Source organism: Lissotriton vulgaris, chromosome 3_1, assembly GCF_964263255.1.
Source record: "Lissotriton vulgaris chromosome 3_1, aLisVul1.2, whole genome shotgun sequence".
In the NCBI taxonomy this organism is placed as follows: Eukaryota; Metazoa; Chordata; class Amphibia; order Caudata; family Salamandridae; genus Lissotriton; species Lissotriton vulgaris.
Genome location: NC_141689.1, coordinates 239015186 through 239031888, shown reverse-complemented (window position 1 = coordinate 239031888; position 16703 = coordinate 239015186). Strand labels below are relative to the sequence as shown.

The 16703-nt window shown below is 45.3% G+C and overlaps 1 protein-coding gene across 3 annotated transcripts in view; it reads left to right on the top strand.

The window, feature by feature from the left end:
* Positions 1-16703, top strand: part of PIAS2 (protein inhibitor of activated STAT 2) — a 515220-nt gene that overhangs the window by 283893 nt on the left and 214624 nt on the right. For all 3 annotated transcript variants that reach the window (XM_086960351.1, XM_086960352.1, XM_086960354.1), the window contains one exon: positions 7552-7712. In XM_086960351.1, coding sequence (XP_086816477.1) covers positions 7552-7712 — 161 coding nt within the window. The remainder of the gene's footprint in view (positions 1-7551; positions 7713-16703) is intronic.

The window sequence follows — 16703 nt, the reverse complement described above, 5'->3', positions numbered from 1 at the left end:
GGAAGGGAAGGTGGCCCATACTCCGGAGCTTGACTCCAAGTTGGCCACCTTCATGGCTAAGTTTACTAAGGATCCCCGTAAGCAGATGGACCGCTCCTGGCGTTCCTGTCAGGACAAGCTCCTAGACGCGGTTGGGCCAATGACAAAGATTTTAGATATGGCCGAGGAAACGTAGGTGACAGGATCGACCATATCCCCGAGGTTCTTTCGAACTGGGCTCAGTGGGCGATTATCTTTTTAGGTAACGCCAACTGTGCTCTGTTGGGAGACTTGGCCTCCTCTGAGGCAGGTGTGGTGGCACAATGGGGCCTCTTTGGAGACCCTTTTGTGAAGGAACTTGGAAAATTTTTAGCCACTTTCACGAGCTTGGACAAGGCCCAGTCTTGTTTTTCCAATGGGGCTGGCCGTGGTTGGGGCCAAGGGACCAGCCGTGGTGGACAGAACAATCCTGGTAGGGGACGAGGCTCCAGGCGGGGTCAGTAGAACACTTCCACCAATTTCACCAACTTTTACCCGGCCAGAGGGCAAAGATTCTGTGGCCGTGGAGGATACAAAAACAATGCAGGCGGTCCTTCACCCAGCGGTAAGTCTAATCTCCCCTTCTCAAGTCCGTATCGGGGGGCGGTTAGCGGCCTTTCAAGAGGCCTGGAGAACTGTGACAAGCAATGCTTCGGTCTTACAGACCATTCAGGGTTTTCACACCGGATTTTACGATTCACCTCATCAAACAAATCTTCCTCGTCCCATCAGCTTTTCCTTAGTAGACACTCATTTTATCGACGAGGAACTTTCCAAGCTCCTATGCAAAGGGGCAATCTGTTGGTCAGATCTACATCCCTGTGGTTTTCTGAGCAATATTTTCTTGGTAGAGAAGACCGACGGGGGGACGACGGCCGGTCATCAACTTGAAGGAGTTTAATGGGTGGTTGGTGTACCGGCACTTCAAAATGGAGGGGATCCATCTCCTCCGGGATGTTCTCTCGGGAGATTGGATGGCGAGGTTGGATCTAAAAGATGCTTATTTGGTCGTTCCGATCCATCCTCCGCACCGCCGGTTTTTAAAGTTCCAAAGGAGGCAACAGGTTTACGAGTTCACCGTACTTCCGTTCGAACTGTCCACCGCGCCCTGGTGCTTCACAAGGATCCTTCACCCTGCAGTGGAGTTCTTGCGGAGTCAGGGGGTTCGGATGATTGTCTACTTGGACGACATCCTCCTCATGGCACAGTGCCCTCAAACGTTGACCGCTCTGGTGCAGCAGACGGTATGTATTCTGCAGAGCGTGGGGTTCATTATCAATGGGGACAAGTCAGTTCTCTCCCCGACGCAAAACATAGTCTTCTTGGTGTTCGTAGTGGACTCGATCCACGCATCTCTGAGTCTCCCGTCTCCCGCCAAGATTCGGCATCAGTTGCGTCAAACAATCTCCAGAAACCACACCCTCCGTGAGATTGCCCGGGTGGTGGGGCTGCTTTCCTCGTCCATCCAGGCAATCTTTCCGTGGCACCTGCACTATCGTGCACTGCAGCGCCTCAAGGCGCACCACCTCAGGAGAGGTTTGTCGTACGACCAGTTGGTTCTTCTGTCAGACGAGGTCAAAGGAGAAGATGTCCTGGTGGCTTGCCCATATGGACGCCTGGAATGGCAGGGCCATCTTCGGGATCACAGAGTCCGACGCCAGCAGGTTGGGGTAGGGAGCCCGCTGCGGCGATATTTCTACTGGAGGCGTTTGGTCATTATTTATTTATTTATTTATTTTGCAAATTTATAGAGCGCTCTAATACCCGGAGGTGTCCTGGCGCTGACGGATAGACTGGACGGACAAGAGCTCCACTTCAACTGTCTGGAGCTTCTGGCAGGTTCGTTTGTGGTCCAGTGCTGGACCAGGGACAGGGTTTGTTCATGTGTCCTACTCAGAATGGACCACGACTTTGCGGTGCGTTACATCAGCCACCTGGGAGGACCTCGTTCTCAAGCCCTGGCAAACTTGGCTAAGGAGTTTTGGGGTTTCTGTTAGGCTCACCACATTTCAGTAATGGCAGAGTATCTGCCGGGCCAAGCCAATCAGATTGCGGACTAGCATTCCCGTCATTTGCGGGACTCCAGTCAGTGGAAGCTGGATGCGCAGATTTTCAGGTGGTTGGTCGGCCTCAGGGGCCCTTTTTTGATGGACCTATTTGCGTCTCGTCTGGACCATTAGCTTCTGAGGTTCTTCAGCTGGAGACCGGACCCTCTAGCACAGGCTACGGACGCTTTCCTGCAGGAGTGGGGGTCAGGAACGGAGTTATGCTTTCCCTCCTTTCTCCAGGATAGTGAGGTTGGCGGCTCAGCTCCGCCATCAGAAGGCAGATGTGTTACTGGTGACGCCGCTTTGGAGGTACCAAGTTTGGTTTCCAGTTCTTCTGGAACTTTCTTGGGATTTTCCAATCCTACTCCCCCTCTTTCCTCATCTTCTTCGGAATCCGGACAGAGAGCAGAATCATCTGTTCGCTCAGGGCTTTCTCCGCCTCATGGTATGGTGCCTTTCAGGAGACGCTGGTCGCTCCCAGGCCTTTTGGGACCGGCTGAGGGCCTGGGTTAGCAGCACCTCTAAGCGCTATCGGTCAGCCTGGACGAAGTGGCTACGTTGGTGTCTTCGGCGGGATTTGGATCCCGTGGTCGCAGGAATCGTTCCGATCTTGAATTTCTTGGTGGAGCTGACGTCCAACGGTCTGGGCTATCGGACCATCAACGCTATGCGTTCCGCTATTTCGGCAGGTAACACGCCGATTGATGGTTCCCCGGTGGGAGAACATCCTTTTGTGCGTCGACTCTTGCAGGGTATACGTTTATCTTTAACCCCGGAGCCGCGTTATTTGGTTTTGTGGGATGTCAATTTAGTCCTTAATCTGTTTTTTTGTCTTGCCAGCCTAACCAATATCTTTCCTTGAAGGAAATCTCGGCTAAATTGGCAATGCTCTTATGTTTGGTCTCTTGTCGCAGAGTTTCGGATGTGCCGGCTTTGGACATTCGGCACAAGTTTTTCCCCAGAAGGGGCGACCTTTATGATTGGTCAGAGAGCGAAATCCGCTTCCAGGACAGTTTCGTATCTGGCTATTGTCGATATGCCCAAGCAGTGCCTCAAGTCGTACGAGGACTTAACCTCGGAGTTACGCCCTCCGGGCGAAAGACAACTTCTTATTGCATTAAGGAAACCTCACAAGGCAGTCTCTTCCCCCACCATTGCTAGGTGGGTGCGTTGGGCCATGCAGGAGGAGGGTATAGACGCAAAGCAATTCGCCGCCCATTCAGCTAGGGGTGCAATGGCTTCAAAGGCTTTTTTCTTTGGAGCTCGCTTGGAAGACTTGATGCGAGCCGCGGATTGGTTTTCGGACTCCACGTTCAAACGGTTCTATTTTAAACCAGTAGTGGATCTTGCACAGTTAGTGGTGAGTAAGCTTTAAACTAGCATAATCGGAGCCTCCGGTCCTGACATAGAATCGAAATTTGCCTAGCTTAGTAACGGTAAGTTTCAATTCTATTAAGGACGCGGAGGCAAGGATTATCCCACCCTCGGCACTGTGGTGCGAACCCGCCCGTATGGCGGTAAGTAATTCTTTTTCTGCTTTGTTGCATAGTATGTGTAATTCTGCTGGCAGTGTTCCTTGAATGCGGGTTCTGTTTAGCAATACCGGCTTTACAGACTCTTTACACTGTATTTTCTAGGTTTCAGGACATGATGCGTCCACACAAGATCAGTGACTCAAAGGCGTACGCGCGAAAAAGGAGGAAGGACAATGTTGATGAGGGTCTTTCTTGGAGATGTAGACACTGTGGACGGACTGATGGCTGATAGTACCTTATGGACTCATGGATATTGTAGTTCATTGTGTTTTCATATTGATTGTTTTTCCCTTCAGTGGGATAAAAATGTTGATGACTTTTCTTAAGCTGCTGTGAGAAAATGTTATAATTAAAGCGAAGAAAGAACAGCATAATCCTCGCCTCCGTGTCCTTAATAGAATTGAAACTTACCGGTACTAAGCTAGGCAAATTTCGATTCAAACAAATACCAATCCTATGGGCTGTGTGAGACGTAACTATGAATACAGAATTGTTATTGCTGACTTTGTTGTATTCATAAACGCCGTCAGATAAAAAGATGAAAATGTTCCTTTTGAATACACATTCATTTTCCATTTGTTTGTTTGAAAACATTTTCTCTTGGTTAAGTGTTTCTGAATATCACATATTGGCAGATATATTAATTGTTTATTATTTTACAGAAATATTCCCATTAGGAACAACTGTCATTGTATTTATCAACATTTTCTTTATGCTGACCACTTTTGCTCCTAAATCGGAAATGCCAGAACTCAGTTAGTGCTTGGGATCTTATAGATGTTCTGTCTGCAAGATCAGTCAATCAAGTCACTGTGGGGGAGGGGTCAGCAGTTCTGTTCACCCGACGAGCCAGGTCTTGAGAGCCTTCCTGAAGGTGTTCAGGGACGGGGCGTGTCTGATGTCGATCGGGAGCTTATTCCAGGTCTTTGCCGTGATGTGGGAGAAGAATCTTTTGGGAGAAGAATCTTCCCCCTGCTTTGGTTCTGTGGAAAGATGGGGTTTAGGGGAGGACGAGGTGGGCGGATTGGAGGTTCCTTTTGGGCACGTGGAGGGTGATTCTATTGTTAAGGTATTGGGGTCCGGTGTTGTCCAGGCATTTGTAGGCATGGAGGAGTATCTTGAAGGTGACTCTCTTCTCGACAGGGAGCCAGTGAAGCTTTCGTAGGTGTTGGCTGATGTGCTTGTGTCGAGGGATACCGAGGACTAGTCTGGCAGCGGTGTTTTGATACATCTGGAGCTTGCGGAGTAGAGACTTGTTAATGCCGGCGTAGAGGGCGTTTCCGTAGTCCAACCTGCTGGTGCTGAGTGCATGGGTGACTGTCTTCCTTGACTTGATCTATTTGGAGGTCTTACGGAGGATCCAGAGGGTGTTGAAGCAGATGGAGGTGACAGCTCATGGATAGGAAGAAGTAGAGTATGATGCCAGGGTTTCTAGTGTGGTCCGTGGGGGTAATGGGGGTGCCAACGGCAGTGGGCCTCCAGGTGTTGTTCCATCCCGATGGGGTAGTTCCGAGGATGAGGACTTCTGTCTTCTCCGACTTGAGCTTTAGGCAGCTGTTTCTCATCCAGGCTGCGATGTCCTGCATTCCTGCCTGGAATACTGTGTTGATGCCGTGCTGACAGACGATGGCAGAGAGGGGGTCCATGTAGATAGTTGAAGAGGGTTGTGCTGAGCGATGAGCCTTGTGGGACTCCCCAGTTGATTTATGTGGGTTCGGCGAGGAAGGGTGGCAGCCTGATCCTTTGGCTTCTGCCAGTGAGAAATGACTGGATCCAGTCAAGGGCAGCTCCATGTATACCAGCGTTGTGTAGTTTGGCTGTGAAAGTGCGGTGGGAGACAGTGTCAAGGTCGAGTAGAATCATGGCTGCTGTGTGGCCTTGGTCTAGAAGGGTGTGGATGTCGTCTGTGGCGGCGAGTAGGGCGTTCTCGGTGCTGTGGTTGCTGCGGAATCCGGACTCGGAAAGGGTCGAGGATGGGCGTAGTCTTCGATGAACCTTGTCAATTCTGCATTGACGGTCTTCTCCGCGACTTTCGCTGCAAACAGAAAAAGTGAGATGGGCCAACAGTTCTTCAGGGCCGCCGGGTCTGCTGAGGACTTCTTGAGCAGGGGCCTGATTTCTGCACATTTCTAGTCATTGGGGAAGGTGCCTGTCTCGAAGGTGGTGTTGATGGTGCGTTGTAGATTGGGTGCGATGGTGGTGGCAGCTCTGTGGTAGATGTGTGGTGAGCAGTGGTCTGAGAGGGCCCCCCGAGTGGATGCCTTTCATGGTTGAGGCGGTTTCTTCGGTCGTGATAGGTGTCCAGGAGGATATGGTTAGCTGGTTGGTGTTGCCGGCGGTCGGGATGGCTACGGGATTGGGCATATGGTTGTTGAAATTGTCGTAGAGGTTTTTGATCATCAGGTGGAAGTCGGATCCAAGCCTGTTGCAAAGGTCCTGGGAGGGTTCGGTGAATTCCTGGATGACGCTGAAAAATACCTTGGAGTGGCTATAGTTCGCAAGGAATTTGTTGTGGATGAAGGTCCTTTTGGTGGTTCTGTTGCGTTGGTGGTATTTTTTAAAGGCGTCCTTGTAGGTGGTGTAGTTTTCCGGTGTTTCCGGTGTTTTGTTGTTTCTCCAGTTCCTCTCCAGGCGTCTGCAGATGCGTCTGGCTTTTTGGAGGTCAGTGGTAAACCAGGCGGCTTTCCTTGGACGCTGTTTGTTGGGGTTGCATAACGGGGTGAGCTTGTTTGCACAGGTGGAGATCCATCTGTGGAGTTCCCTGGCTGCGTGTTTGTAGTTGGTTTTATCGGTGGGAAGTTGTGCGGTTGAGGGTGGATTTCAGTTGCCCTCGGTGATCCTGCTTCAGTTTCTTTGCGGGGCGTGGGGAGGGTTTGGGTGGCTTGGGTTTGTTGACGAGGAAGAGTATGCAGTGGTGGTCAGTCCAAGGGGGTTGTGTGGTGTGACTGAAGTTGGTGCTGTTTCCTCCTGTGAAGATGGGGTCGAGATTTTGTCCTGCCTTGTTGGTTGGTGTGGTGACGAGTTGTTTCATTCCGATGCTGGCGAGGTTGTCTCGGATGGTGGTGGAGTTGGGGTTGCTGGGGTTGTCAAGGTGGAAGTTCAGGTCTCCGAATAGTATGTAGTCCATGGGGGCGATGGCGTGGGTTGCGACAAGGTCGGTGATCGTGTCGGCGAAGAGGGCTTCTAGCAAGGATGTTGGCTAACATGTTCCAACATTACAGTGGCATTTTGTACACCGGTAGAATGGTTAAGGTGCAACCAAATCAAAAGTTTTGTTTTGGTTGAATTCACCAGTACCCAAAGTTGTGCATGCTTTAATTACTTTATTGTACATTTGTGCATTTACTCTTCTCAGATATCAGAGGGCAGTGATTAAGAATGTCACAATGAGAATATGTCTCAAAGGCTCCTTTTCCTCAAAATTACTGCAATGGGCCATCAAGTTGGTTTTGAAATGTGTTGAATCGTTGGCACTATGGGCATCTACACTAGGTATTGTGGTCCCTAGTCTTATTAACAGTAGAAGAGTGTGGCTGCGGCTCACTTTGAACTTCCCACAAGTCTTGATTGTCTGTGTCCTGTATCCATTAGAAAGGAAGAGTCATCGCCTTTGACATGTGGGACAGGCTTGATATAATTGTTTACCAGATAGAAAAGTTGAATATTTTGATATGAGTTTTTCACCCTTGAAAATTGGAAGGATAGGTTTATCTCCTAAGCAAGGACTCCAATAAATTCATCTTCTCTTGGCTAGTGTATCACGTACATAGCTATTTCACTGGTGCACTTTTTGGCAGCTTAATGTACTATGTCTTCTAATCACTGATGTATCTTGATGGCACGTAATATTACACAAGCATCGTTTAATGTATACCCCACTGTGGATAACCATTTTTGTGTGCATGTGGGTGACGTGTGCTACAAAATAATGCAATTTTTTTGTCCTTCAGCTGGGAAAAATGAGGCTGTCCATCCCATGTCGTGCCATTACCTGCACACATTTACAGTGCTTTGACGCTGCACTTTATCTGCAAATGAATGAAAAGAAACCCACATGGATCTGCCCTGTGTGTGATAAAAAGGCAGTGTATGAAAGTCTAATATTAGATGGGTGAGTAACAAGTAACATGTGGGTCTTGTAATCTAATTGAGTATTTATATTTGCTTATGAAGAATGAAATGGTACAATAATACTTTAATATTAGAAGGAATCCTCAGCAGACATTCATTCCACCTGAGAGGTTTGTAATTGTTTTCTCTTATATCTTTAAATGATCAATGAGCTGAGAGGATTATTACTGATCTTTGAGGCCTTCATTATATGCAACCCTTTTATTCATATTTTGACTGTGGCTATATTTCTGACCATGGAAACTTGGGTTCCTAATCAATCAAACAATCAATCAGGGGTTTGTATAGCGCGACTACCCACCCGTAAGGATCTCAAGGCACTGAGGGGGAGGGGAGCTGCTGATCTCTCTGGGCGCCGGGGTTCAGTCGAAGAGCCAGGTCTTGAGATCCTTCCTCAATTGGGTTAGCAACAGAAAGTTCTAACTCCACTTTTGCCATTTAATTAAAACATAGTTACTGTAATTGTGCAAAGCCTTGTTATCAAGGAGCTGTAAAGAAAAGGATTGATTTCATATTTATTAATGTTTTTACACATGAAATGCAAATGCACAGCTCCTGAGTTCTTTTGAGTCCTTTCATTATAGACTTTAAAACCTGCTTTTGAACCACGCCTAAAAGAAGCTAAAACCTTTTTTAAATGCAGCGTAATTTGTCAATATAGAAAGAGTATGCTGTTTTTTGTTACTATAATCTTCTGAAACATAACATAGAAAATTACTTTGATGCTGAAAATCTCTTCCTAAAAGCAAAATAGCAAACAGTTAAGGGAGCCGTGATAGAAAAAACCCATCAGATGAAATCATCAGATATAGCCATGCACTTTGCAAAAAAGGTCTTCTCTTAAATAATAATGTATATAGTAGGGAGAATTTGGAGGAAATTGTTATCTCGCAAGCTCTGTTTCTAAAATCTCAATACAATACTCTCACCTTTTTCTCCTCCTGCATATCATTTCCTTATGCAAAATACGTAAATGTAATATAGAAAATTAACTTGTTCTACAATAGCGGCCCCTAAATGAATTTGCCCTGTCCCATTGCTAACTAGAGACTCAAAAACCTCATCTGCACCCGTGAAAGAACTCGTCATTCAGCGGGCACTGACAACACCACACCACATAAGCTTTTAACACAACAAATATAATTTCCAAATCTTCTTTGTTTGAAATAAGTATCTTTCCCTGAGAACATGTTTGTTGTTTGAATTCGTTTTATAGCACTGAATGTCACATAAGCAAAGAAAAATTAAATAGATATGGGATGGAAATAAAGAAGCATAGACAAAGTAAGGTTTAGGTGCAATAGTCCCAGCCAAAGAAGGGGGCTAATTTTCAGGTAAATGAGCATAGAGAATTGCTGTCGCTCATAGTAAGATGAGCCAATTTTAAGTTGGCTGACCCATTGCCCTATATTTTACGTGTGGTAGGTAAAAGAAATATGTGAAAGATCAGTGGAGGAAGATGCCTGACTGAAAGTCCCTCTTAAGTATGTCTTTTTAAGGTCTGCTTTGATGGAAACAAAAGGTTGTTGCTAATGCAAGCCCTAAGAACAAAGGGGGAGCACAGAAGAATTCTATAATATCGAAAGCATGTAATAATTGTCAAGCAGTAAGAGAGAGAGAAAATAAGAGGTTGTGAGGATCAGGCTAGGATAATAAGGAGAACCCAGCATAGCTGAAACGTTTTACATATCCAAGTATGTGAGTTTAAAAATATGTCTGGAAGAGCCAGCCAGTACCATCATACAAAGTCCCAGCCAGTTACTATAAAAGAAAGGAAACTAATCATGGCAGGGTGCTCCATCCTCCTCATTTCCTACAACTAACTAACAGAAATATGAAAAGCAAGTAGAGTGGTAGGATTGCTATAGGGCCTACGTCTGCCAGACCTTACAAGAACATCCTGACTTAACGTATACATAGAACCCTTTTGAATCCTGTCTACCTTCTTTCAGCATATGGCAATCATTCTTAAACTAATCAAGTGCCAAGTTGATGCTCCTCCTCAAATACCCCGCTCTCAAACAGTGATTTCACACCGTTTTACAAGCTCATCTCCCTCTTCTCATAACTCCTTACAAACTTTGGCTGCATCCAGCTCACATACCACATAGACAGGAACACTGTTGTATCACACTCCTGTGATTTTCTGGCCATTGAATGAAATTCAAACATCACTAATACCAATTTGGGCAGCCTAAATTCTAAATGCATAGCAATGGAACTGCATTTTGTGTGAGATAATGGCATGGACCAGTATTGGTCAGAGGAAGTTAGTGGACATCTGTTTCAAGAGTAGAATATAAAAAAAGAGATTTCTGTGTTGATCCAGGGTGAGAAAGAGATTTTTCATAAATTTGACTCTATATTTGTTACTGCTTTGGCAGGATTTGGTAGGTTGCCACGTTCCTGAGATCAGGCCGTTGATTTCAGGCAATTCTTACCACTTCTGCTCAGCAGGATCGTAGTCTTGTCAGCCTTAAGTTTAAGAAAGTTGTTGTGCATCTAGGAATGAACAGAAGACAAAACGTCCCACGAACAAGCTATTGTCAATGACAGAATTCTGAAAAGGTGGATCAGAATTTGTGTATCATATAAATAGCAGTAGAAACTGAAGGCAGAGGAAAGAGATGAATGATAAAGAACCAACTCAAACTCAAGGTAACTAACTCCTTAAACACACAGACATGGGCTAAATAATTGTATTCAACTGTGTCAACAGTTAAGACAATGAGTTTGTACAAAGAGCTTTTCTAAAGCAAAGCCTTTGCAATAGGGCCTTTTGACTACGTTGATAACTGAGTTAGCTCAGAGAAGATGCCATTTAGCAACCACAGCAGCTACTTACTGGTTGGCGTGCAGCAAGAAAGTTATATAATGCATTAGGCAGTTGAGAACAGGACAGCATATAGTCATGCTTGTATCCTGTGCTACTTCATCCTTGAGGTTGAGCTGTGATACATCAAGTTCAATTGTAGCAATCTTTTCCCGAACCTTCTTTAACTCTTAGCTTAGATGGTTTGATTGGGGATAGGACTTGTGGGTGTATCAGCTGTGCTTCTGGCATGTTGCTGGAACATTACTCAATGCATTCTTCTTTCACCTTCACACTCTAGGTCCACATGCTGCTGTCAGTGGTTTGTCCTTAACTGTTAGAATCCCTAAAGTTTTGACTGTCATGCTTGGACTTGAACACAGACGTCTTCCAGAGCACATCATAATAATGCCTTCCTAACTGCATAATATAATCAAACCAGATGCTACAAGTCACCATGCCCTGTTAGGGAAAGACAGGTCAGGACAAACATTCCTACATCGCTTTCTTCACTCCCTAGTCACTCAACAGATGAACACTAGGTCTTCAAGAAGGCTTTTCAAACCTATCTGTTTGCATCCCAGTCTGATACTGGAAGCTGCTCCAGCAATCGCGACGACAAAGTGAACCACCGAATGAACAGGCTTAGAAAACAGCATTGGATACTGAAAATGCAACATAAGTTGGATAGTTATAGTGAAATTTAGACTTTTACATTATTTTCCTATAAGAAAACAATTCTACACTTCAAAATGATATTGTGTCAGGAGCGAGGCTTTACTATTGAACGTTCAGATATTGTGGGCGCTGTGCTCCATGCCCCCCTGAGCCAAGTCTTTTGGTGGCTGATGGTGTTGTCTGGCAAAAGGTTTTGCTCTCATGGAGGCTGTACTTCATGTGATTAACCAGGAACTACAGTTCCCAGGAGTCCCAAGCTCGTATGAGGTGTGGAGATGACAGCAGCTATCTTGGATTGCCAGATATACCTTTCCTCAGTGTCACAGAGTCCTTGCTAGGCAATTGAATTACTGTGTAGCTGCAGACAGGGCCCCTTTGTTTTTGGAGATTTGTGATGTATGCTACAGGAACAATATCTTCCTGACAAGGCATCTATATTACAGAGAATCATTCTAGAAGCCAAATCGTTTGGGAAGAGGCACTTAGAACTGTTTTTTTTTTATTTAAACTTTTATATTCAAGGACGTGGAACTAATTTCAGTCTTTTGAACTTTGTGTGAAGTGACAGAAAGGATTTTGTCAAAGAACCATTGATTATGATATATGTAAGGACTTTGCCTTTAAGGTACAAGCTGTGTTTAGTAATTGACACATCTGTCATCAGGTTTAACAAAATAGATTATGAGCGAATGTAAGTTATTTTTTAGTTGCATATACAAATCAGAAACTAATTCAACTAATCTCAGAACGCTCATAAATATAAAGTTAGAAGTAGGTATGTCACTAGGGAGGGAGTTTGACCAGCCTTTTAGGGGCCACTTATGTCCTGTAATAGTTCAGTTTAAGAAAAGCCTGCTTCACACTAAAGACGCAAAGAGCTGGTTACACAGAGCTATCCTTAAGGTATATTCTTTCACTGTTGAGGCTAGATGTTCATGGCAGAGTATTGAAAGCTTTCCTATTTGCCTGTGGAAAACCATTTAGTCTGTAGATATCTATGCCCAGGAGAGTGATGAAGTGAAGGGAGTTATCCAGTGTCTCTGTTTTCGCTCCTATCCGGTTTCCCTTTCCCAGTCTACCATTTGTCGTACCATATGTATGATCAGTTGTGGTGAGAGGTGGGAAGATGCATCGTTCCCATTCGGTCCCGAGCACTCTTGGAGCTTTATGACATATTGTTGTAATGCCTGAGGTTAGCTGCTGATGACCTCACATGGCCACAGGGTCTGTAGACTTTTACAAATCATTCCATGTACCCCACCCTTCTCCTTCTGACTATTCTAACACGCCCATAATTTCCCTTTCACGTTTCACCTTCCCCTCTTACTAAACCCCCTCTTCTCCCAACTGCCTCATTTTCCCTTCTTTTATGCCTGCCATCTCACCTCTCTTGTTGAGACGTCCAGTTTGGCAATGGCTCCCAGTTTAGCCCATGATCTTTGATCATGTATCCCTTGGCCTGAGACACAAAGGTAAGTGCAGCATAAAAACCCCCAAACTTTACTACTGTGCATTAAACGGCACGAACTTCAAATATCCTCGAGTTTGAGTGAAAATCAAACTAACGTTTTATAAGAAAAATTAAGCAACTGTGAAACATGAGCTTACAATGCAATGACAAATATTAATTTAGAAAAGGGTCAAAACTCGAAAATGTAAGCAACTAGAAACTAGGTTATTTGAAGGACAAATACCTCTTTGGCCATTTGGATTCAGATGGGTGGATACAAAGCACAAATATTCCAAGGGTGTGAAAAACAGTCTTTTGATGTATGAATTTTCTAACTATTGTGTTATAAGTTGAACTGAATGGAAATATTAAATACAAAAAATAATAATTATATGCCTACTAAATGGCCTCAATGAACCACAAAGTGGCACTTGAGATTTGGTGCTAAGGATAAAGTAATTTGAATGGTTGAATGCTGCTGCTCTGTGATAATTCTCCTGGATTTTTGAGTTGTTGCATTCATGAATAATCAGGACGGGTTGCCAGTGATCTGTTCTATCCAAAATATAATTACAGTCCATATAGGACCAGTTCGTTCCTCACAACTGTTCCTAGTATAATTTGGAGGATTCTACCACTCCACATAATTTGTAGTTGCACGCCCAGCAGTAGCTACATCTGGAGACACACAACGATGTTCGAGTCATAGCATTTACCAGCAACAAGACATGTGAAGCCAAGAAACATTCCATGATTGACACAGGCCCTGTTTCCCTCTGTTTATCAAAACCTATATAGCCTAGAATACCTAGATGAATGCCTATAAATCAAACAGTCGAAACGAAAACCATTTTTGAAGAATTCTCCATTTTAGCTAGAAGTACTCTTGTGTCTTAATAATTAAATCAGGCACCGCCATTTAGAAATTAGATGTTCAGAGTTTTAGCTATTTTTTTGCTACAAAAGTGCACACTTCGGTTATTCTTACTTTGAGATTCACTAAATTATAGGTCCTTTTTAGGGCTCGCCTGCTGTGCGCATGCGCATAGCTGGCGAAGCTCTATAGGGGCTTAAATAAGCTTTACCTAGACTGGCGATTGACTGGCGATTTGATGCTGTGCCCGTCGCTTTTAGGTCAATGCGCAAGCGCATCATCAAATCGCCAGTCAATCGCCAGTAGCACTCCTCCCCTGCTGCTTCACACCCTCATGCCGCTCTCCGGGCTCCGCCCCTTCCCCTGCCCGCCGTGTCGCATTTCTCCTCCCCTCTCCCCACAGCAATGCCCTCCGCCGGCCATACTTTCACTTCTCTCGTGTTTCTCCTTCTTTCGCTCTGTCCCTCATACTTCTTTTGCTCCCTTCTAAATACTCCAACCATCTTCCCGTCACTTCAGCTCGGACTCAGGGCTTCGTTTACATTTGGCGCTATGAAGTGGGCAACAATAACTGGTGCAAAATATGTTTTGCATTCATTTTAACACTAGGATCCCCTAGGTTTTAAACTTTCATTTATCATCACCTATAAGTTGGTGATACATTGGTGCGTAGATCGGGCACATTATCCATGCAAAAAATCCGTTCTGACTCTTGTCCTAAAATTAGTAGCGTTAAATGCGGTGGTAAACATGTTTGCAAATGGAATTGTACGGCAATTTTCGCGCACTTTGCTGAACGAGGACCTTCGCCGAGCTGCGTTACCCTTTGTTAGATGCTCTGCGTTCGAGTTCAGGGTGTACGATGGTGATCCACCGCCTACACGACGCTTGCATACAGAACACTATGCACGTGGACACAAGCCTAAATGCACAATTCCCCGCAGTACCCTATTCACACAGGCGTCCTTAGAACTCACTGTTGCGTTCATCCAGGCCCTGGTGCCCCTGCACATGCTGCGCTATTGGTAGCCACGCCCCTGCCCCAGGGGTTGCATTTTTACTGTCTCAGCGCTATCTAGCACACAACGTGTTTTTTTTCCGGGCCCGGCTTTCACCTTTGAAATGTGGGGCACGTGGACCCGCTGGTAGACGGGGAGCGAGGGGGTGCGGGGCCTAGCGCCTAAATGGGCATCTCGTTCTACCCAGCTACACCCTTTCTACCCGTCAGGGTGCCGTTGTTGTGATGATTGTACCAATGCTTTTATATATCAACAGGTCTCGCCCCCTACGGCTCTGTACGCCTGGCTTTACATTTCAAAATATTAATCTGTAACTCAGGGAGCTGTTGATGTAGTGATGCGTCTACTGTTTATAAACGTATGCATACACCTGGTGCTCGTTGTACCAAAGGGAGAACCTATTTGCACGCATTCGTGAAATATATAATACATATAATGCGATGGTAAACATGTTTGCAAATGGAATTGTACGGCAATTTTCGCGCACTTTGCTGAACGAGGACCTTCGCCGAGCTGCGTTACCCTTTGTTAGATGCTCTGTGTTCGAGTTCAGGGTGTACGATGGTGATCTGCAGCACAGGAAACAGGACAGCAACTCACTAGAACGTGCACGTTTTTCTTATAGCTACTGTTTTTATTTGTACATTATATTATAGTATAATTTTTATTTTTATTATTACAAGATTTATTTGGTTTATCACAAACCATGGACAGCATTAGTATAAAACGCTTATAGTTAAACAGTCAGTTGCATCCTCCGGATATTCAGTTCCTCCGGTCAGTAGGGCTAAGCCCAAAAACTTCTCCCCCACCCCCAACCCTTCACGATCTCTTCATCTGTGTACATTATCCAAAACCATTGCATTGCATATACTGTGGGAGCATCTACTCCTTCCTAGCTATGTTTCGAGGGTTTGTTTTACCTTTAAATCACCTACAAGCTAATACATCAAAAGTGGAAGGTTGACTCAGTCATTGAAGAAGGGTGTTAGTAACTTTTCGCTGTTTTCCAGGCTTGTAAATTTCAGTGGAGTAATATTTCTGGTTACATAAACATGCACTCGCATCATAAAAAGTATAGATATTTCTTAAGTAAGAAAAGCACACCTGAATATCATAAATAGTAGAGCTGCCCCTCATGATACAAAGAGCTACCCTCGGGTTGCACCAGCCCGCTCGCATTATGGACAGCAGACCACCGAACTGTTCCTTGGGTTACCAAGACACTATAGGCCCCATCAGACATCAGCACAGTTCCTTAGGTCCAATAAAGACAGCAGAACTGTCACCCAGGTTACTTAGACACACTAGGCTCCCATCAGTTATCAGCACAGCTCTTTAGGTCATAGACACTAAAGGCTCCCATCAGTTATCAGCGCAGCTCTTTAGGTCATAGACACTAAAGGCTCCCATCAGTTATCAGCGCAGCTCTTTAGGTCATAGACACTAAAGGCTCCCATCAGTTATCAGCACAGCTCTTTAGGTCATAGACACTAAAGGCTCCCATCAGTTATCAGCGCAGCTCTTTAGGTCATAGACACTAAAGGCTTCCATCAGTTATCAGCGCAGCTCTTTAGGTCATAGACACTAAAGGCTCCCATCAGTTATCAGCACAGCTCTTTAGGTCATAGACACTAAAGGCTTCCATCAGTTATCAGCGCAGCTCTTTAGGTCATAGACACTAAAGGCTCCCATCAGTTATCAGCACAGCTCTTTAGGTCATAGACACTAAAGGCTTCCATCAGTTATCAGCGCAGCTCTTTAGGTCATAGACACTAAAGGCTCCCATCAGTTATCAGCGCAGCTCTTTAGGTCATAGACACTAAAGGCTCCCATCAGTTATCAGCACAGCTCTTTAGGTCATAGACACTAAAGGCTTCCATCAGTTATCAGCGCAGTTCTTTAGGTCATAGACACTATAGGCTCCATCAGACATCAGCGCAGTTCTTTAGGTCATATACACTAAAGGCTGCCATCAGACATCAGCCACCACATCCACCATCACATCCACCACCACCACATCCACCACCACCACCACATCCAGCACCACCACATCCACCACCACATCCACCACCACATCCACCATGACATCCACCATCACCTCCACATCCACCATGACATCCACATCCACCACCACC